The following is a 21,438-nucleotide window of genomic DNA, read 5'->3' as shown; positions in this document are numbered from 1 at the left end:
TCCTCATTCTTGATGCTTGCATGTATGTATGCCTGTTTCTTTAGTGCCTTCAGATCAGAACTCCTGGTGACTGCCTGGATAAGTCCCTACTATTTTCTCGGTAAGGTTTTCTGATAGTAGTTTGCCATTGCCTCGTTCTTATGGCTGAGAGAAAATGATTAGCCCAAGGTCACTTAGCTGGCCATGCCGAAGGCAGGACTAAAACTCATGGTAACTGGTTTCTTGCCTGATGCTTTAATCACTAAACCAAGCTGAATCAATATGAATCTAGACACCCCCAAGTAAACTGTATGAAATAGTTACATGTGTTATTATTTTACACTTACAATGACAGTCCTTTATTTTCATATGTGATAGAAACACTGTGTTACCATGAGTCCTGACAATGTACTCCTTGATGTGTTTTTTTAACTAACTCAACAAATTTAGGCAATTAGTTACATATTGTACAATTTATGGGACTACACATCATGTTGAGGTATACAAGAACAATTTATTGACCATCCCATTTTGTACCTCCTGCCTCCTTCTAGCTCTTTATGCTATACTAAGTGGCTAGCCAGGATAAAAACTCTGCAAGTCTTCAGAGTTCGTTATATATCCTCCTTTTTTTTAAAACAGGAAACTGGTACATTCTAATCTAGACATAATCAGGTCCAACTACTGTTATTCCTAATGGACACACAAGTTGTGAATAATGTATAGTATAGTCCTGTGTGCCTCCCACCCCCCATCAGATTGAGAAAAGATATGATAAAACAAGCATGTACTTAATCAGCAGACAACTATCAATCTAATTTTGATACTGCAACTTACTGCCATGCACAAGGTTATGTATTAAGCTCCCGCATGTTCCTAGCCTTTTCTAATCTTGACTGCCAAATTCTGCTTGTCTATAATTCATAGCATCCCAAGGGGAGGGAGTATCACTTCCAAACTAATGGATACATAAATCTGCTATTACTGTAGAGCAGTATTTCTCAACCTCAACATCCTGAAGATGTGTTGAACTTCAGCTCCCAGAATTCCCACAGCCAGCACACTTCAGTTCTGGTAGTTGAAGTCCATACATCTTCCAAGTTGTTTAGGTTGAGAAACACTGTTGTAGAGGGAATGAAGTCGGGCCACTGTAACTACCCATAATAGGAACTGTTTATCCAAAAGACAAATCCAAGAATCTAGTTTTGCAACTACTACTCAGCAAAAATAGGAAAATAAATGGGTGCAATAAAATGGCCGTAAGCTGAAAGGCAGAAATTATTATTTTTTTCTGAATAAAATACAAGCATACTGCTTGGCTTTAAACTGAATTTCACTGATTATAGTATGCTTTAAAACCTCAGTTTCAAAGATCGTATCAGGCAATGCTTGTTATTATGGGGGTTCTTTGGAGGAAATAGCTGAGCAATCATTTTCTGATACATTGCACTATATTGTAAATGTGCTCTTTCACAACCCCATCCATTGGATTTGCAAAACCCACTTGTAAAGGTGTTATAAAACCAATCCACATTTTCCCCACCCTCTCAGGAAAGGAATGGCAACTGTCAACATGTTTTAATCGTTAATTGTGGTGACAGATAATTCTCTAAGCTGAAGTTGTCTAATCTTCAGGGAAAGAGTCACCCACGCTGCAAGTCTGGGACTAATTTTGTTCTGTCTGCAATTAAATATGACCTGGTCATTTCATTTTACCTCCTGGTGCAACCTCCAGCAGAAGGACAGGGAAGCATACATTTCCTCTACAGTAAAATGTCTTTCTTAAAGGGTGTTTTAAGAAGCAGAATTTTTAAAGCTTTGCAGCCTGCACCATGCAATGGCCTGGGGCTTTTTTTTTATCCTCACAAAGTAGGCTTTCTGTAGAACAATGCTACACTGAGTATATAAAATGAAGAACCCTTATAACATCTGTTTCAACTACAGTTGAAACTGTAGTTATAAGAGAATGAATAGCAGTAAGATACGAGGTGGTGAATGAAAATGTATATATCAAAAAACAAACATTCACAGAGTTATAGAATTGGAAGAGGCCATTTAGAATAGGTCCCCAACCCCCAGGCCACGGACCAATACCAGTCCACAGCCTTTTGTAAACCGGGCCACGCAAAAGTTCCATTTTGACTGGAACTATGAGATGATCATGAATAGGACTTGATTTTCCTTTGTGTAGCCCTTCTTTGCCTAGCTAAAAATTTGCAACCTACAGTTCCCATGTCATTTTTTTTTCAAGGTTAAACATCCCCGACAGTCTTTCAAGGTAGCATCTGACCAATGCCGTGTATGAGTGAAAGTAGTATTGCCCTTGATTGGGAAGCAACTTTGTCTTTTTTGCAGCCATTATAACACTGCTTACTCATTTACATCCTATCATAAAATACAATTTCAAAATCACTTTCAAACATATTGACAAGCTAAACTGAAGAATGCTGAGTTGCATTTTATTATTTTCCTTCTAACTGATCGAGATCATATTGCATTGTGTCATCTAGAGTATCTATCCCATCCAATTGTATATCATCTGCACATTCAATAATGTATCAAGCTCAATATTATTTCTGTGTATCAAAAGGCGTCCATGTTTCACCCCAGGCAAACAGGCTAAAAATAAAGGATGATGGAATCAACATATGTAGAACTACAGATCTCTTTACACACACACACACACACCTTGCTATAACATTTTCACTTCATTGCAAGACAAAAGCCAAGTATGAATTTTGACTGCAGTACTTAAAATCAGGTTTTTATAAAAACAAAAACCATATTGTAGTGCTGCATTTTTATGTTTTAATGTTGTAAAACTCCCTTGAACGGGGTTCTGTATCCAAAATAAAACTGAAACTATTTGGGCAGATGCAGTGATACAACTGAGGAATAAAGACCACAAGCAACTACATTTGTGTATTTATTCAATTTATATGGCAGCCCATCTCAATTAAGTGACTGGCTGACAACGATTTAAAAAAATAATAAAAACTCAGAAGTATATTTACCTTTTAAATTATTTGCCACCCATCTCACCACAACCAATGCAGCTTGTATGCATAGACTGAGAAATGGCCATACAGTTGCAAAAAAAAGTATGTGAATCCTTTGGGATTACGTGGAGTTTTGCATGAATTGGCCATAAAATGCGCTCTAAACGTCATGTAAGTCACAACAATAGAAAAACACAGTCTGCTTAAAATAATACTACACAAACAGCTGTTGTCATGTTTTAATTGAACATAAGATGGAAACATTCACAGTGCAGGGTGGAAAAAGTATGTGAACCTTTGGACTTAATAACTGGTTGACCCTCTTTTGGCAGCAATAACCTCAACCAAACATTTCCTGTAGTTGCAGATCCTGCACAACGATCTGGAGTAATTTTGGACCACTCCTCTTCACAAAACTGTTTCAGTGTAGCGATATTCTTGGGATGTCTGGTGTGAATCACTCTCTTAAGGTCATGCCACAGCATTTCAATCGGGTTGAGGTCAGGACTCTGACCGGGCCACTCCAGAAGGCATATTCTGTTCTGTTGAAGCCATTGTTTTGTTGAATTACTTGTATCCTTTGGGTCATTGTCCTGTTGCATCACCCATCCTCTGCGGAGCTTCAGTTGGTGGACAGATGGTCGTACGTTTTCCTGCAAAATGTCCTGATAAACTCTGGAATTCATTTTCCCAGACAAGCAGCCCCAGACCATGATGCTCCCTCCGCCATGTTTTACAGTGGGGATGAGGTTTTGATGTTGGTGTGCTGTGCCTTTTTTTCTCCACACATAGTGTTGTGTGGTTTTCCCAAACAACTCAATTTTGGTTTCATCTGTCCACAGTATATTTTGCCAGTATTGCTTGGAACATCCAGGTGCTCTTTTGCAAACTTCAAACATACTGCAATATGTTTTTTGGACAGCAATGGCTTCCTCCATGTTGTCCTCCCATGTACTCCATTCTTGTTTAATGTTTTCCTTATTGTAGATGTGTCAACAAAAATGTTAGCATGTGCCAGAGATTTCTGTAGGTCTTTAGCTGACACTCTAGGATTCTTCTTGACCTCATTAAGCAATATGCACTGTGCTCTTGCAGTCATTTTTACAGGACGACCACGCCTAGGGAGATAGCAATAGTGCTAAACTTTCTCCATTTGTAGACAGTCTGTCTTACCGTGGACACATGAATATCAAGGCTTTTGGAGATACTTTTGTAACCCTTTCCAGCTTCATGCAAGTCAACAATTCTTGATCTTCTGAGAGCTCTTTTCTGTGAGGCATGGTTCACATCAGACAGTGCTTCTTGAGACCAGTAAACCCAAAACAGGTGTGTGTTTTTAAAGGGCAGGACAGCTGTCAGCAACACATCCAATATCATCACACTGATGGGAGTCAAGGTTGGCTCACTCCTGGCTCCAATTATTATTATTATTATTATTATTATTATTATTATTATTATTATTATTATTAATAATAATAATAATAATAATAATAATAATAATAATAATAATAATATTAATTTGTATACTGCCCTTCTCCCGAAGGACTCAGGGCGGTGAACAGGGCAATACATAATAAAAACAAGATACAAAAATTAAAAATTATTAAAAAGTAATTAAACAGCAATGCCCGTAATAAATTAGTACAGATTAAAAGTTAAGACCAATTTATAAAACCCAACCCCATCCCATCAGGCCAGGCCAGCTTGTTCAAAAAAGTGGGTTTTAAGATCGCGCCAGAAGGAGCGGAGATCGGGCGCCATCCGGAGCTCGACCGGAAGATGGTTCCATAAATCCGGCGCGCCCACAGAGAACGCCCTCCCCCTGGGGGCCACCAGTCGGCATTCTTTGACCGGTGGCACCCTGAGGAGGCCCTCTCTGTGGGAGCGTACTGGGCGGAGGGAAGTTGATGCCGGCCGCAGGTGCTCCCCAAGGTATTGGCTCTTGGAGAAGTCATTAGGCTAGGGGTTCACATACTTTTTCCACCCTGCACTGTGAATGTTTACATGTTATGTTCAATTAAAACATGACAACAGCTAATGTTTGTGTAGTATTATTTTAAGCAGACTGTGTTTTTCTATTGTTGTGGCTTACACGACGTTTAGAGCGCATTTTATGGCCAATTCATGCAAAACTCCACGTAATCCCAGAGGGTTCACATACTTTTTCTTGCAACTGTAACTGCTGTTACAGCTGCATACTGTACCAACTGCAGATTCCACATGTTCTTCAAGGGCAGCCTTATGTAGAAAACACTGCAATAGCCCGACTGAAAGGATGCTAAGGCATGACTAACTGAAAACAATCCAACAAAGGGCACAAGTAATATACAACACAAAGCTGTGCAAGGATTCTTTCCTGCTCACAATCCACAATCCACTTCTCTAACAGAGTTCCCCAACATTTTCAGCTTTGTGGGTAGGGGGAGGGGATGGTTCTGCATGCAAATTAAGAGTGATTTTATCCAATAGGTTCCATGCATATTCTTCACAGTGGCCCTGCAAGTAAACCTCTGAGTCAATCCTTCCCTAGAGAGCCTGCATTACCCTGAACAGTGCTTCGGAGTGATTGTGGATGCAATACAGATGCTGGCACTTTGCCTCCCTATCCATCACCACTTAGGCCCCAATAGCATCTCTAGCTGATGCTCAGTCCTGCTTATTCCTCATAGTCTTCCTGTGGCACACTTACCTTCTTTTCAACATCTCCCTCCCTCCCTCTTTCTCCTCAGCAAGCTAAGGGGAATTTAAGATCCACAGGAAAAGAGAGACCACATGGAAACAATCTAGTCCAAAATCCCTCCCTCACGTTCCAGGCAGCAACTAAGTCTTCAGTTGGACCATGCACCAGGCCTTCAGGAAACCCCACATTCGCTCTGTAACCTTGCTGGTTCATCAGTCTCCTTGGGGCAGACCAAGTAAGTCCAAGTTCCCTGCAGCACAGGAGTAGAAACAACAGAATTTCAGGGCCAACAGACTTATATCTCTGTAACGAATAAATGATAGCAGTCTCCCTCACCTTCAATCCACACTGCTACTGTTGCAATTGCAGTGCCAAGGGGTTTTAACTGGATTTACCCAGTGTTCCATTGTAGCTTATTAAAGCCTGTCATGGTCCAAGAATGAGACCAATTGAAAATCTCCTCCCAATTCTGGTTAAGGGGAAAAGGCATTATGAGATTGATGACATTTTGGGTTCAAGATATTGTAGGGGAAAGCTGCAATATCAGGTAACATGGAAAGGATACTCCCTTGCAGAGGCACAATGGGTAGCTGCGGATAAAGTTAGAGCCACTAAGCTAATAAATTCCATTCTATACACCGATCGGCCCCAGTGAGGGGGTGGGGTGAGTAGGTATTAAGAATTTTAAGCAATGTCTATATGTCTATATGCTGGTTTTATGCCTTTCCAGATTCATTCTTCTTTGGGGGGATTGGTGCGTCAAGGGTGAAACTTTGGCAGCTATGTGCCTCTGTGTTTCATCTTGCCTTTAGATTAAGGGGTGTGGGGATGTTACTTTCAAGTACATTAAATGGAGAAATGAAATCTCTTCGATTCAGCTGGAGACCATGAGAGCCTGAAGCCTTGTCAAGGACACCATTTGTAGACAATTTGCAGACAATTCCCATAACCAAGTGAACTTGTTATGTATTATGTAAGATGTTGGGGATTTGGCTGGGAGAATTATTGTTTAAGTCTATGAATTGGTATTAGTTTTTCTTCGACATAACCAAGCTGTGTATTCAATAAACAGTAACCTTTTCGGAAACTAAATGAACCTGGAGTTTTACTTGGATTCACAACCTGGATGTTGATATACTGCTCCAACAAGAAAACCAGGTCTAGAATATGAATTCTGGGTGTGTTGGGACCTTGATGACTTGGGTCAGACTCATGGGTGCGATGATGACCATGAAGTCCTGAGCCACCTCTGACTCCCATCTCCAAGAAGGAAGCTGAAGTTCCAAATGACTATCAACCTGGCCATTAATATCAAAAACTACTATTAGTAATATTTGTAGATTTCCCTAATCATCAAAGTTCTGGACAGTGAACAATAAAGCAAGAATAAAACAGGAAAAAAATCAGGCTAATAGAAATACAATTTTCTTTAAAACAAAAAACAAAAAAAACCAAGTTTTATTGGTTTTCCAATTTAAAGACTATATATTTAGAAAGCATCATGGTACCTGGGTAATCATCAATTGAATAACAGAGTTTTCAGTACATAGTTCGGGTTACATTGTCATAGCATCCTTCTCTATTTCCCTTAATATTCAATGCAACGTGTTTAAACTAACAAATTTCTAAGAATAGCATGGTCAATTAAAGGAAAAAAATTATCAGTCCAGTTTCAATAAAATATATCTGTGTCCTGTTATTAAATTTTACCTAGTTTTGATATTATAGTATTCAAGAAATGCAATTTTCTGATCCACCTCAAAGATAAATGACAATGGTAAATTAGAACCAATGGCACAGCAGAATAACATGGTTTAAACAGACTTGCAAAGGGATAGTATGTTCCATACTTTGGTATTATTTGCAGTATAATAATATATAATGATGCAATGGTAATAGTGTAAAATTAGTATTATCCTTTTTAAAATATATGTTAAATATAAAGAAAAGTCCTACAAACTGAATTTTATTGCTGGTACCTTAATACATCTGTAGAATTTTTTTTATAAAAACAAAGTGGTCTTCCATTAATTTTTAATTTTCAACTTCTTGGAGGAATCCCATCCATGTAACCAAGTTCACCCCTCCTTAGCTTCCAATAAGGCCAACCAAATGGTGATCAACTCATAAATGAAGCAACTCATAACAGTTGGGAATCATCTTTATCCTTTCTTTCTGATGCAAACGAGGAACAAAGTGCATTTACTCTAAGTCATTGTCCCAACAGTAAATTCAGAGAGACTTTGTGGGACACCATCAACAAATTTCCGAGGTCCAGCTGGTTCAATAAACCCCTGCTCTAAGTTCTTTTTGATAAATGTTTCCAGTTCATTCAATTCTCTAGGAGTCATTGAGTACATTTTAGGTTTTGGCAATTTTGCCCATGGGATGATTTCTATTGCAAAGTCTGTGGGCCGGTGAAGGGACAGTTCATCTGCCCTTTGCTCGCTGAAAGCTTCAGCCAAATCCTGGTATTACATTGGGAGGCTTTGCAAGTCTGACTCACTGAGGGCAGAGGCAAAATCACGACGTAATCCACATCTCCCACCGTTTCCTTTAGTGATGGCCGGGGCTTCCCCCTGCGGGAATCAGTTACCCTTCCCTCCAGTTGATCATGGGGTTCCACTTCTTTAGCCAAGCCAAGCCAGAACTGATGGCCACTCCATTCCCGGGGCCACAATAAATGTTAAAATCTCTGTGTGGCCACCCAGGTTGATGGGTGGCAAAACTAGCAGGCACCATGATGGGGTTCTCAGAGGTCTCTCAGCGGGTAGAGGATCCCCTCTCTTGGCAGGTGTCTTACTGTGGCAATCCATGGTGCGATGTCCCTTTTTCCACATTTGAAGCAGGCGGTGCTGCGAGGCAGGCCAGGCAAAGCTCATGCGGTCTCCCCTCGCTTCTCGGTCTGCTGCTTGAAGCTTGGTCTCACCGGGCAATGCAGATGCTTGTGTTGATCAATCTCCACTTCCTCAGCCAACATGCACCAGTCATACAGCCGCCCTGGGGCCCCACAGGCTACACAGGCATTCACAGCACTTCATTGAGTCCATCTTGGAAACAGCTTACCAGGATGTCCTCCGGCCAGCACAGGCGACTGGCCAATTCTCTGAACTCCTCAGTATACTCAGTGACTGGTCTCCCTCCTTGCTTTACCGGACTCTTCCGACTCTACTCCCAACTCACAGCTTTCCTTCAGCTGAATCTTAAATTCACTGAGGGTTCTTTTCACATACTCCATCACCGCTTCCATTGCCCCCCGATTTCGGTTCCTCCTTTTCTCCGTCCTTGTCAGGAGAGGCAGATTCTGAATTTTTCTTCTTTGTTCTTTTCTTCCCTCCGCCTCAAGTAAGAGCAACTTTTGGGGTTTTCTCCTCCCATCCTTCCTTCTTTCTGACCCCAAGTGACCATCTAGCTCGATCTTCTTCACCGGAAGGTCCAGCCTCTTCCAGGTCCCTGTAGAGGCTCTCATCAGCTTTTAGGAAAAGGAGACCATTTCTCTGCATGGAACTCTTCCATGTAGAGACAGTTTGCATTCCGCTCCTCCCCCCCCCCAACCTGTAGGGTAGCAGCTTCTCTGGGTTTAGTACTATGCAGATCTCGCCTTATGTAAGGACCACTTCAACTAACCACTCAAGAAAGCAGAATTCTTAAAGCAGAATTCTTAAAACAGAAAGCAAACAGTATAGTTAAGCAAGCAATATTCACTGACCCCTAATAAAAGTATCCTTTTGTGAGAATGCCTGTTTCAAGAGTTCTGCTTTCTTGGGTGGTTAGTTGAAGTGGCTCCTTCCATAAGGCGAGATCTGGGGAAAATCCCACGCAATCCCACGGTATAGTTAAGCCAGCAATATTCCTCCTCCCACCACAGTCATAATGTCCATTTGAAACTCAGCCAATCTACAGATGGTATGATGTGCAGGTAAGTGGCACAGTGGGCGAACATCTCAAGGTCTTCTCCAGCTTTCGTTTCTCTGTAACCAAGTTTCCTTTCTCAAGGATAAAGGCAGGAGAGGGAAAGTAGAAAGCGAGTTATCCCAAGCTTTCTCCTCTCCCCAGCAGAATGGCAGGCCAGAAAAGTAGAATATGCAAGGCAATAATAGAATAATAATATGCAAGGGAAAACACGGAGGTTTTGGGGTCCTGACACCTTCTTCAATGGGGCTTGCCTTCCTCCCCTCCACAAGAATAACCCTCCCTTCCCCATTTCCCCATATTTATTTGAACAAGCCGGCCTGGTCTGATGGGTTCGGGGTTTGGGTTTTAACATGGCTTTAACATGGCTTTTAACTATTGTATTATATCAGGCATAATTAAATAATAATAATAATAATAATAATAATAATAATAATAATAATAATAATAATAATAATAATAATAAGTTGGAAGGGACCTTGGAGGTTATCTAGTCCAACCCCCTGCTCAGGCAGGAAACCCTATACCATTTCAGGCAAATGGCTGTCCAGTCTCTTCTTAAAAACTTCCAGTGTTGGAGCATTCACCACTTCTGGAGGCAGGTTGTTCCACTGGTTAATTGTTCTAACTGTCAGGAAGTTTCTCCTTAGTTCTAGGTTGCTTCTCTCCTTGACTAGTTTCCATCCCTTGCTTCTTGTCCTGCTTTCAGGTGCTTTGGAGAATAGCTTGACTCCCTCTTCTTTGTGGCAGCCCCTGAAATACTGGAAGACTGCTATCATGTCACCCCTCACTCTTCTTTGTATTTTGATATTTATTGCCCTGTACACCGCCCTGAGTCCTTTGGGAGAAGGGCGGTATAAAAATTTAATAAATATAAATATAAATATTTCCGTTGGAGGGTTTTCCTTCATTCCCCAGCCAGGAGAGAGCGTCCACCTTTGCCCATCAGGGTCACGCTCTGCAAAACCGACTTTCCACCAATACCATCTTTCCCTTTCGCCAGACAAAGCCCACTGCCGTCCCCTGACTGGCTCCCGGGCTCCCTCGCCGGGACTGCGGCGTTTTACAAGCGCCCTCCTAATTTCCTCCAGCCTCTTTCCTCCCTCCGGACGCGCCCCCCGCCCTACTTGCGCGCCGCGATAGCGCAGCGCGCGCGCTTCGAACCAGCGCAGCGCCTGCGCTTCCCCCTCCCGCGCGCGCGCGCCGCGTTACGCGCAAACCTCCCCCCCTCCCCCTGACGAAAGAGAAAGCGGCCTTTAAGGCCCCGCCCGGCGGGAAACGTCAGCTTGCAGTCCCCTTTTTGCTCCCTCCCTCCCCCCCCCCACGCCAAAAACCAGGCCCGCCCGTGCTGCAGCGTCCGCCCCGCCTCCTCCTCCGCCTCCTCCTCCTCGCGAGGGTGGGAAGCGTCAGCTTGCGTGCTTGGGCGCGCGCCGGCTCATTCCCTGGCAGTGCCCCAGCCGTCAGCGGGTCCCGCTGTCCGTCGCCCGCGCCTCTTTTCGCCCGCCTGCCTCGTCAGGAGGAGCCGCCGCTGCCTCGGCTTCTTTCTTTCTTTCTTTCTTTTTTTTTTTGAGGCCGTCCCTGGCGTTTGCTCCGCTTTCCCGCCGGGCCCCGCTTGGTGCTTCAACCGACGCTGAGGAGGAGGAGGAGGAGGAGGAGGAGCGGGAGCCAACATGGCGAAAGCTGAGCAGGTCTTGAGCCTGGAGCCGCAGCACGAGCTCAAATTCAAAGGTAAGGGGGGGGGGGCGGCCTCCGCCTTGGAAGCGCCTTTCTCCCGCTTCCGGCCGCCGGGGTTGGAGCCGCTTTGGCTGCTTTGGCTGGCGGCTCCGGAGGTGCGCTCTGCCGCAGCTGCTCTGCCTGGAAGGGCTCGGCTCCAGCGGCAGCCATTTTCCGGGGGCCGCCGCCGCCGCCGCGGCGGGCTCGCTGGGGCAAAACGCCCTTCGCCTGGAGCAGCGTTTCCCAACCTTAGGAACTTGAAGATGCGTGGACTTCAACTCCCAGAATTCCCCAGCCAGCTGGCTGGGGAATTCTGGGAGTTGAAGTCCACGCATCTTCAAGTTCCTAAGGTTGGGAAACGCTGGCCTGGAGAGCCGGCCGAGCGGTGTCTTGCGTCCTCCCCAGCCAGTCTCCCGCACGGCCCCTCTTTTAGCCGGAGCGCGGACGGGAGGGGGGACCCAGGGATCGGTCGGCGTCTTCGCCTCCTCGGTCCTGGGTGCTGCTTGGGACGGATGGGAGTGGAAAGGGAGAAGCTTCCCGGATCCAACCTGTCGGGGCCGCGGCCCGGGTCCCTGGAGATGGTGGGCGGGGGGCGACTTGGAAGGCTGGGACTCACCTCCCCCTTCTTTCGAGGGGAGCTTCCAGACCTCGTTTAACGTGACCGGAAAGAAAGGTTGGTTGGTCCCTCTTTGCGGAACGAGTAAGAGACGCTGCCGATGTCGCCTTTTTTAAGGAGGAGAAAAAAAAGAACAACAGCCAAAGCGGATTGTGCAACAATTGTGCACATAATCATGTGTTGGCGAGCTTCGCCAGTGCGATTTACTCCCAGGCTGGTCCTTAAGTTTCCTTCTGAACTTAAATCCTCTGTTAAAGGACTTAAAAAATAATAAGAACTCTTTGTCTTTGTCGTAGTTGTTCTATTGCTCCTGCGGAATTGATTTAGCTTGATTCTGATTAGGTTTCCTTAAGGAAGAGAGCGTTAGTTTTTAGAAAGAACCCTTTCGGATCAATATTAGAATCGCAGTATTTTAGGTTTCTCAAAAAACGGATGGAAATCGCTAATCTGATGTCCCCCTAAATTGATTTTTTTTAACTGTTTGTTGTGTTACTTATGGGTGCTTGGTGCAGTCATGTGCATTTTATTCACAAGTCCCACCACAGCAAGTAAAGTGAAATGGGGTGGGGGGGTGGGAAGTGTCCCAGTAATTGTGGATTTGGTAGTGAAAAGGAGGTTTGACTAAAAGATAAAGAGACATTTGGTTTTTAGTCATGCAGCTGTCTAAAATTTTAAGGTATACCTATTAGGTCATGGTAGTAGACCTGGGCATGCAGAGGTGGATTTATTTACATTTCAGATTTATGTAACTCTCAAATGCATAACATACTGCAACTTTTCTTTCATTTGTGCTGGATGAAATACAGTATTGATGTGACCTAATCCAGCTTTCTGTTTCAACAGCACCAAGCATGTGACTTTGGTTAGCCTACAAGCAGGGATATACTCATTACCAAGCTTCTTGTATACCCAACAATTAGTACAGGTTGAACCTTACTGTCTCAGATATTGAAGATAACTATTAACCATTGTTAGCCTTATCCTCCATGAACTTGATAATGTTCCTACAAAGCTGTCGGGATTGCAGGCCTTGCTGTATCTTGTGGCTTTGAATTCCATTTACAATTTGTGTAACATAGTGTTTCTTGTTATAAACTCCTCCCTGTGTAATTTGGTCCTTCTGGATCTTTTTTCTCCTGTTTATATTTACCATCTTTTGCACAATTTTACATAGTTCTATAATGCCTTCCTTTATTTTTCTTTGAATTCAAACCCTCTTAATAATGTAATTTCTTCCATAAGACATGCGGGTCATTTCTTGCCTTTGGTTTATGTTAGCTTTAATGCAAGAAAACAAACACTCTAAGAATTTGAAGAGTCTTTCAGAGACAATCTCTTAATTTTATATTGAGATTTGTTGTTAGTTGCGCCCTTCAGAAATGAAACATTAACCTCTGCTCCTACAGTGGAATGAGCTGCTTATAAAATTTAATAGTCTTCATTTATTTTTACTAGTGTATTGTTGCAGGTATTTTAATAACAAACTTTAGCTCTGTTTTACAGTGCATACTTTTTAGAGCAACTGAATTGTCTAATGCTTATTCTTTAAACATGTACTTAGAAATAGTACTTTGTTTTTACTAACTCCTTCATATGTTTGCTTACAATACTAGTTTAGCTCTGTTATAGAGAGAGGTTTGTATTTAACTACATTGAATTGTGTTTCAATTATAATTTATTTGTTTAATCATTTGATTTATATAGCCACCCATCTCACATTTACATGAGTTAGCATATCTGAGGAATACTGCTGCTAAGCATAATGGCAGTTAAAAAGTTGATACAGATGGATGATGCTTCTTCATTCAGTTGTTTTTTTTTGATGGATGAATACGCATCCCTGTGCTCAGAATAAATACATGAGATTCAAAATTAATACTGAAATTTTAGAATACCTTGTATACATAATAGTGGAGTCTTTCATCTGAAGAAATCAAGATGCAATCAACTCTGCCCAGGCACACCCTAAAATCTTGGCTTGCATGACAACATCCATGAGATAACGGCCATTAGTATGAACTTCTATTAGGACTTGATGTGATTGAGCAACATCTGAAGAGTTTCAGCCCTGTGTAATTGTCAATCATTTGAGCATTTTTAACTTGTATATATAAACATTTACTGGCATCAAGCTCCCTTCCTCCTGTGCCCTCCCACAGGGAGGGTCTTCTCAGGGTACCGCGAACAATACCCAGGGGGAGGGCCTTCTCTGTGGGTGCGCCTGCCCTTTGGAATCAGCTGCCTGTAGAGCTTAGGACTGCCCCTGATCTTCCTGAAGACCTGGCTCTTTGAGCTCTCTGGCCTGGTCTGAGCATATTAATTGGGATTTTAACTGTTTTTTAACTGGGGTTTTATTGCAAGGTCTATATAATCTTTTTAATTGATTTTAAGTTTTGTAATTGTATTGTTTTTTTAAAAAAAAACCTTGTGAACCGCCCTGAGTCCTACGGGAGAAGGGCGGTATATAAATTGAATAAATAAATAAATAAATTTCTTATATTACAATAGTTAATATTGCTAATTTAAGGTCTAGGTTAGGCTATTGTCTACTCCCCACCCATTGTATATAATTTAAAGTGATTCTCTGCTGTCAGGAAATCTCAGAACCATAGTTATAATATAATAAAGCCTATTTTACAAATGAGTTACAGCACAAAGGACATCAAAGGTCAGGCTCCAGATTGTAAAGCATTTGTACAGTAAGGAGCTCTATCAGGATGTAGGGACAACTGACCTCATAGCTTTACAATCATGAGTTGTCCTCCAGCAAGCTTTAAACTGGAGGCTGCAATTACTTTGCCCTGATTCATCTGGTGCTTGTTAAGTCTGATCTGGCTGAAGGCCATCCAGATGTATTATGTTAACCTTCTCAGCTGGTGCTTGGTAATCCTAACCAGGCAGGCTTAGACAGAAGTTCAGAATTACTGCTGAGTAGACCTTTATTCCCAAAGTATCATCTTGCAAACAAACAGTTCATTGCGTTTCTGGCTTCTGATATTTGATCCAGTGGCAGAATGACCATGATAGTGGGACTCAATCAGTTATAGAAATTATTGAGCCTAACTCTGGGCTTGTCCTGTGGCCTGGGTTAAGTGGCACAGAAAGCTTATTTTGAACATGTAGAATGTCCTCACATAAGGATACAACATATGGCAGTTCAGGCAGTTAATGGCATGTATTTCATACAAAGTACTAAAGGTAGAATTAAGATTTTTGGAAATACTGGATGGGGAATGTGTGACATTCTTACCTGTGGGCAACTGAACCATAATTTGTCCAATTTTATGAGTTCTCATGACACATCGAATTAGAAACAGATGTATCTAAGCTGAACTTATTCCACAAGTTAGAATGCAGTTGGCTTAATTCTTGATAGGTGATGTTTGTTTCCTAAATGAGGAACTTTGCTGTTGTCTTTATTAAATTTCATTCTGTTCCTTTTAAAATATTTCTTTAACCTATCAAGATAATTCTGAATTTTATTTCTGTTAGGAAATTATTCTGCTTAATGCTATGTTATCTGCAAATTTCATAAGTATTTTATCAACTTCTTTATTCAAAACATTAAAATACTAATAGTAAAAGTTCTGTTTTCCCTCAGTTGAGACTAGCATTTTGTCATAATTGAATGACCACTATGCTATCTCCTTTCATTTTTGTTTTGAACATATCTAAAGGAACCATTTTTGTTGTTTTTAATGTTTGCTACTTTCACCTCATTCTGAACTTTTATCTTTTCTGACACAGTTCTAGGCTATTGGTGTATAGTTTACCTTGGTGACCTGGGCCTCCTACCATTCTTATATTGTATGTGTTCTTTTTCACTTTCAAATTAAAGCACTGTGATGTGAGTTGCAGTTAAAAATAACTGCAGAACTGCTGTCCTCAGAACAACAACATGAAGACATGATTTTGCGTATCATTGCCCCTTTATAATATCCTTTTCTTCCTTTTCAACTTACAATATAGAAACACATATTTTGAAGAAGTTCTTGCAGATTTAAATTATTTAAAAGAAACAGACTTAATAAAAAATGGGGTTACACTATATAGAAAAATACCTATATCTCTACAGAAATACAGAACAATGATGAAAAACATCTTGAATGCATTTGGATCAATATAAAAGGGGAAAAGAATGACATTGCCATAGGTGTATACTACAAGCCACCCAATCAAACAGGAAATGTGTGAACCTTTTGCTAGTCAGTTAATTAAGATATGTAGGAAGCACACCACAATATTAATGGGGTATTTTAACTAGCCTGACATCAACTGGGAGACAAACTTTGTACCTAGTAGAAAATCAAACAGATGCCTCACAAATCTAACAGAAAACTTTGTCTCCCAAAAGGTAGAGAAGTGAACTAGAGGTCAGCCATACTGCACTTAATTGTCAGTAACAGAGATTAAATGATAGAAGGCGTTGAACTAACTAACAGAAACCTTGGGGTGGCAGCAACCATGCAGTATTGGAATTCAACATTATGCAAGCTCAAGCAATAAAACAAAGTCAAACTAGAATCTGGGACTTCAAGAGAGCTGATTTCAATAAACTTACGAGGACAATTCAGAAAGAAACCTCCATTTGGTTATCAATGACAGAAACTCGCAGATGCAGAACTTTTATTGTACACATTAGAAAACTACAACATTACATTACTTTTTGACATAATCACCATTCAAATTGACGCACTTGTCATATAACGTCTTACAAGGTTTGAAATTAATTAATAGTAGTCGCTCAGCACCAAATCTGGGCTATGGGGGCAGGGGTGATCAAAAAACATCCCAAAAGAACTACTTTAAAGATTCTTGGATGCTTCTAGCGGTGTGTGGGCAAACATTATCATGAACCAACACCACACCGGAAGTGGTGCCATAGAAAATCCTGCCAAATGTGAAGATGCCAAAGGAGTATTGCTGGTGAAGTTCATGGAGAGTGGTCCAACCATCAGTTCAGAAGTCTACTCTGAAATGTTACAAAAACTCAGATGAGCCATCCATGACAAGTATCGGGGTATGGTGACTTCTGGTGTGTTGGTTCACGATAATGTTTGCCCACACACCGCTAGACGCACCCAAGAACTTTTAAGTAGTTCCATTGGGATGTTTTTGATTACCCCCCCTCCCATAGCCTAGATTTAGGGCCAAGCGATGACTACTAAGGAATTTCAAGCGATTATGAATGGCGATTATGTCAAAAAGTAATGTAATGTAGTTTTTTAATGTGTATAATAAAAGTTCTTATGAGTAATAAAAGTTCTGTATCTGTGAGTGTCTGTCATTGATAACCAAATGGAGATTTATTTCTGAATTGCCCTTGTAAACAGAGCTTGAGAAGGATTCCATGGATAAGAATTTTAAAGAAGCTTGGGAACTTTAAAAAGTGAGGTTATAAAAACCTAGTCTAGCACAATTCCATTGAAGAAGAAAATAAGAGATCTCAAAAGAAACCAGCATGACTGCACAAAGAACTCTGATAAACTGAAAGACAAAAAGGAGAAGTATAAAAAAATGGAAAGACGAGCACATAACTAAGGCAGAATATCAGCAAATACCTGAATCTGCAAAGTTTAAGTCAGGAAAGCTAAGGCTCAGAATGAACTAAGGCTTGCGACAAAAGTTGAAAATAAGAAAGCTTCTTTCAACGTGTAAAAAACAAGAAAAGAAACAAGAAAAAAAGTCAAGGAAATGATTAGCCCATAAATGGGAGAAAATGGAAAGGTGATCAGCAGCAAGGAGAAAGCAGAATTGCTTAACTCATGTTTTGCATCTGTCTTTACACAAAAAGAAAAAACAGTTCAACCTATCAAAAAAAACCTTCCTGTAAAATGCAGATTAGGAATGCAAGTCAAAATAAGCAAGAAAATAGTAAGAGAACACCTATCCACTCTAGATGAGTTCAAATCACCAAGGCCAGATGGATTACACTCAAGGTTCTGAAGGAATTGGCATTTATTCTGATCTCAAATCAAATGAACCATATCTTTCAAAAATCCTGGAGCACTGGGCAACTACCAGATGACTGGAAAAGGGCTGATATAGTTCCCATCTTCAAATAATGGAAAAAAATGGATCCAGGAAACTATAGTCCTATCAGCTTGACATCAATACCTGGAAAGATTCTGGAAAAAATAAACAACGAATCTACAAACACCTTGAGGCAACGAAGTCATAACCAAAAGCCAATATGGCTTTGTCAAAAACAGATCATGCCAGACAAATCTTATTCCATTCTTTTGACAAAATAAAAAATTAGTGGACCAGCGAAACACTGTGGATATAATTTACTTGGACTTCAGTAAAGCATTAAAGTAGACCACAATCTACTACTTGATAAGATAAAAAAATGTGGGGTAGATAGCATCACCACTAGATGGATTTGTAACTGGCTGACCAGCCACACATAATGTGTAGTCCTTAATGGAATTGCATCTATATGAGGGAAGTATGCAGCAGGATACCCCAAGTCTCTGTCTTAGGCCCAGTCTCTTCAATATCTTCATCAATGATTTTAGGAGATAGAAGGGAACTCAACAAATTTGCAGATGACACCAAGCTGGCAGGAATATCCAATACTCCAAAGGAGAGGCTCAAGATACCAAAGGATCTTGACAGACTTCAACACTGGGTCCTATTTAACAAAATGAAATTAAGTGGTGAAAAAAGTAAGGCTCTACATTTAGGCCAGAATACCAAATGCACAAGTATAGAATAGGTGGTACTAGGCTCAATAATAGTAATTGCGAAAGGGATCTTGCTGTCCTAGTGGACAATCACTTAAATATGAGCCAGCAGTGTGCCAAAAAAGTCAATACAGTCCTAGGCTGCATTAACACAGGGATAGAATCAAGATCCCGCAAAATGTTAATACCACTTTATAAAGCCTTAGTAAGACCACATTTGGAATATTGTATCCAGTTTAGGTTGCCACTATATAAAAAAGATATTGAAACTCTAGAAAGAGTGCAGAGAAGAGCAACAAGGATGATTAGGGAACTGGAGGCAACTGAGTGACAGTGTACCAATATCTAAGGGACTGCCACAAAGAAGATGGGGTCAACCTATTCTCCAAAGCACCTGAGGGCCAGGCAAGAAGCAATGGATGGAAACTAATCAAGGAGAGAAGCAACCTAGAACTAAGGAGAAATTTCCTCACACTTAGAACAATTAATCAGTGGAACAGTTTGCCTCCAGAGGTTGTGGGTGTTCCAACACTGGAGGTTTTAAAGAAAAGATTGGACTCCAGAGGCAGAGTTTTATTTTGGGAACCTTTTTTTAAAGAAAAGGTAGAAAGCAACTTAGAGATTGCCCTTGGACATTTCTCCTTTGTGTATTTTAAATTATTTTAATTAATTCCTATTTACATTTGGCTATCTTAATTTGCAATAATATTTCAGAGCCCCATAGATACTTTTAGAAAATAGAGACACTAGCTACTTTTCTAAGAGAATCATAGGGAAGCATAATGGACCAGGAATAAGGTCAGCTTGTTTTGCATTTTCTCTTTTTCTTTTTAACTGATCTTGGTCCTATGCTTCTGAGTTCCTTAAATGCAAAAGAAAAATTGGTGAACTAGATGGCAGCAACTAACCAACCTAGACTGATCTTGAGAAGCTAAGCAGAATCTGATCTGGTTATGAGACCACCAGGAAATCTGAGAACTGCAGAGACTAGAATGACAAGTCAAAAAATAACCTGCAAAAAGTGAATAGTAAATCACTTATGCATACTTGCCAAGGAAATAATAGATCCATGTCCAGGTAGCAGGAATCAAGTTTGACAGAGGGAGGACTTGATTTTATTGAAGGAAATGAAGGATAAAGTGAGATTTCCATTCCAATATTCCAGGCAGTCTATAAAGGGACAGTTGTATCCCTAAAGAATATAGAAGCTTTCCTTAAATGTGTTACAACGTTCTTAACAGCCAGTTATAACACTCATCTATGGCAGGGAATAAATGACTTCAGTTAGCAGATAGATGAAATTTGGTACACTAGCTTCCTTCCTGTTAATTGCCACATGCAACCATTTAACATAGGTTGGCAGCATATTTTATATGGGTAAAATGCTTATAAAAGGATTAGTTAGCATTCCTCCTTCTGCTTTGTTGTGGCAATAACCTATTTAGGCATTGGGTAGAAAGAGTTTATGTTGGAAATATTAGGACATATAAGTCCATCATAAAATTCTACCTTTAGTGTGCAGTGTTATCTCAAACAGTATATTAGAGAGTAATCCACTCAGTAACCACCTGTATGGTATGGGGATAAAAGGAAAAACTGAGATCGTTCTGGGAGAACTCAATCTTATTTAAGTGTTGATTTCTGACATTCAGCAGTTGCAGCCCTTATCAGCCCTCTTCCTATGCTTACAGACAGAACTTTCCAAAAAGGAATCAAAGAGGCAATAAACATAGATCTCGTGTTAAAAGTATTAGCCCATTTTCTTTCAGCACAAATGGATTCAAGCAGTTGCATTCAGAAATATCTGCCATTAGTTGTTAGTGAATAGGATCATATATAATTTGGTACATTGGGAGGTGATTCACTTTTAATGGTATGAGCCTAAAGGATAGGATTTTTTTTTCCCCTAGTTACAGTAAGCCTGTTCAAATACTTGGCTTACAGTAGAGACATTCTGGTGCAATTCACAAAGGTGCTTTCAACAGACGTTCTGGTGAAATATGCCTGTCATAAATAAATAATATTTATTTTTTATCATCAATAAACATACCATACTCCTTAAATGTTTCTTCTATTGATACCTGCTTGGCCACAGCTATATTGAAGTATGCAGATTCTTACTTCAGAGAGGGCCGCATCAGCATTATGGTGCCCTGGGGGGGGGGGCAGGGAGGTGCTTCTGAGTGCTGCCTCTGGCATGCAAAAACCAGGGGTGCAAAAATGGGCCACCGTGCTGCAAGGCACTGATACAAGGCGCTGTACCACGCACGAACGGGGCAGGGCTAATGAGTATCATGCAGGCACTAGCCCCGCCCCATTTGCAGCGCACATGCTCGCGGCCCCATGCACGCATGCATGCAAAATGCTTCCCTCCCTCTCTTTTCTTCCAGTCCACCAATCGACAGTGGTTGGTGACCTCTGCTCTACCACCTCTACTTGAGATTGCTAGTTGGCCGCTTTGCCTCCTTTGTGCTGGGTGGGGCTCCTGCTCTGGGTGGTGGCCTGATGGACTTGCTGCTGCCAGCAGTGGTGCACGTGCCAACAGAGAGGGCTCTGAGTGCCGCCTCTGGCACGCGTGCCATAGGTTCGCCACCACTGTCCTAGCCTATTTGCTTTTCCACCCCTTTGAAAAGAAAAATGTGCCGAGATATTTATTTTTAAAAAGATGTTGAAACAGATTAGTAGAGAACAGTGACACTAAGATCTTTCTAGCCTCCTATGCTGCTAGAAAGTAAAATGGTGTCATCCCCTCCTTCTTCCCAGTGGCCTCAACATGGGATAGACAGAAGCATATTCTTTGTCATATGCTATAAAACCAGCTGCTTTTCATTCAGTCAGTAGGTTAGTAAT

At 41.3% G+C, this 21,438-nt stretch overlaps 2 protein-coding genes across 4 annotated transcripts in view; both read left to right on the top strand.

Annotated features, from left to right (window-relative positions):
- RAB22A (RAB22A, member RAS oncogene family) overlaps positions 1-7,874 on the top strand; it is a 40,476-nt gene extending 32,602 nt beyond the window's left edge. The window contains exons 8-10 of one of the 3 annotated variants that reach the window (XR_014491875.1): positions 45-100; positions 5,708-5,893; positions 6,389-7,874. Coding sequence is in view for 1 of the 3 variants with exons in the window: in XM_083357450.1 (XP_083213576.1) it covers positions 45-70 (26 nt within the window). In the remaining 2 variants the exon portion in view is untranslated. Of the gene's footprint in view, positions 1-44; positions 101-5,707; positions 6,114-6,388 lie in introns of those variants that run through there. The other 2 variants (XR_014491874.1, XM_083357450.1) reach the window with 2 other exon arrangements.
- A 2,979-nt stretch (positions 7,875-10,853) lies between these two features.
- VAPB (VAMP associated protein B and C) overlaps positions 10,854-21,438 on the top strand; it is a 49,425-nt gene continuing 38,840 nt past the window's right edge. The window contains exon 1 of the mRNA XM_083360364.1: positions 10,854-11,298. Coding sequence (XP_083216490.1) covers positions 11,241-11,298 — 58 coding nt within the window. The 5' untranslated portion in view covers positions 10,854-11,240. The remainder of the gene's footprint in view (positions 11,299-21,438) is intronic.

This window comes from Vipera ursinii (assembly GCF_947247035.1).
Source record: "Vipera ursinii genome assembly, chromosome: 3".
NCBI classification, from domain to species: domain Eukaryota; kingdom Metazoa; phylum Chordata; class Lepidosauria; order Squamata; family Viperidae; genus Vipera; species Vipera ursinii.
This window is presented reverse-complemented; position numbering and strand designations above follow the sequence as displayed.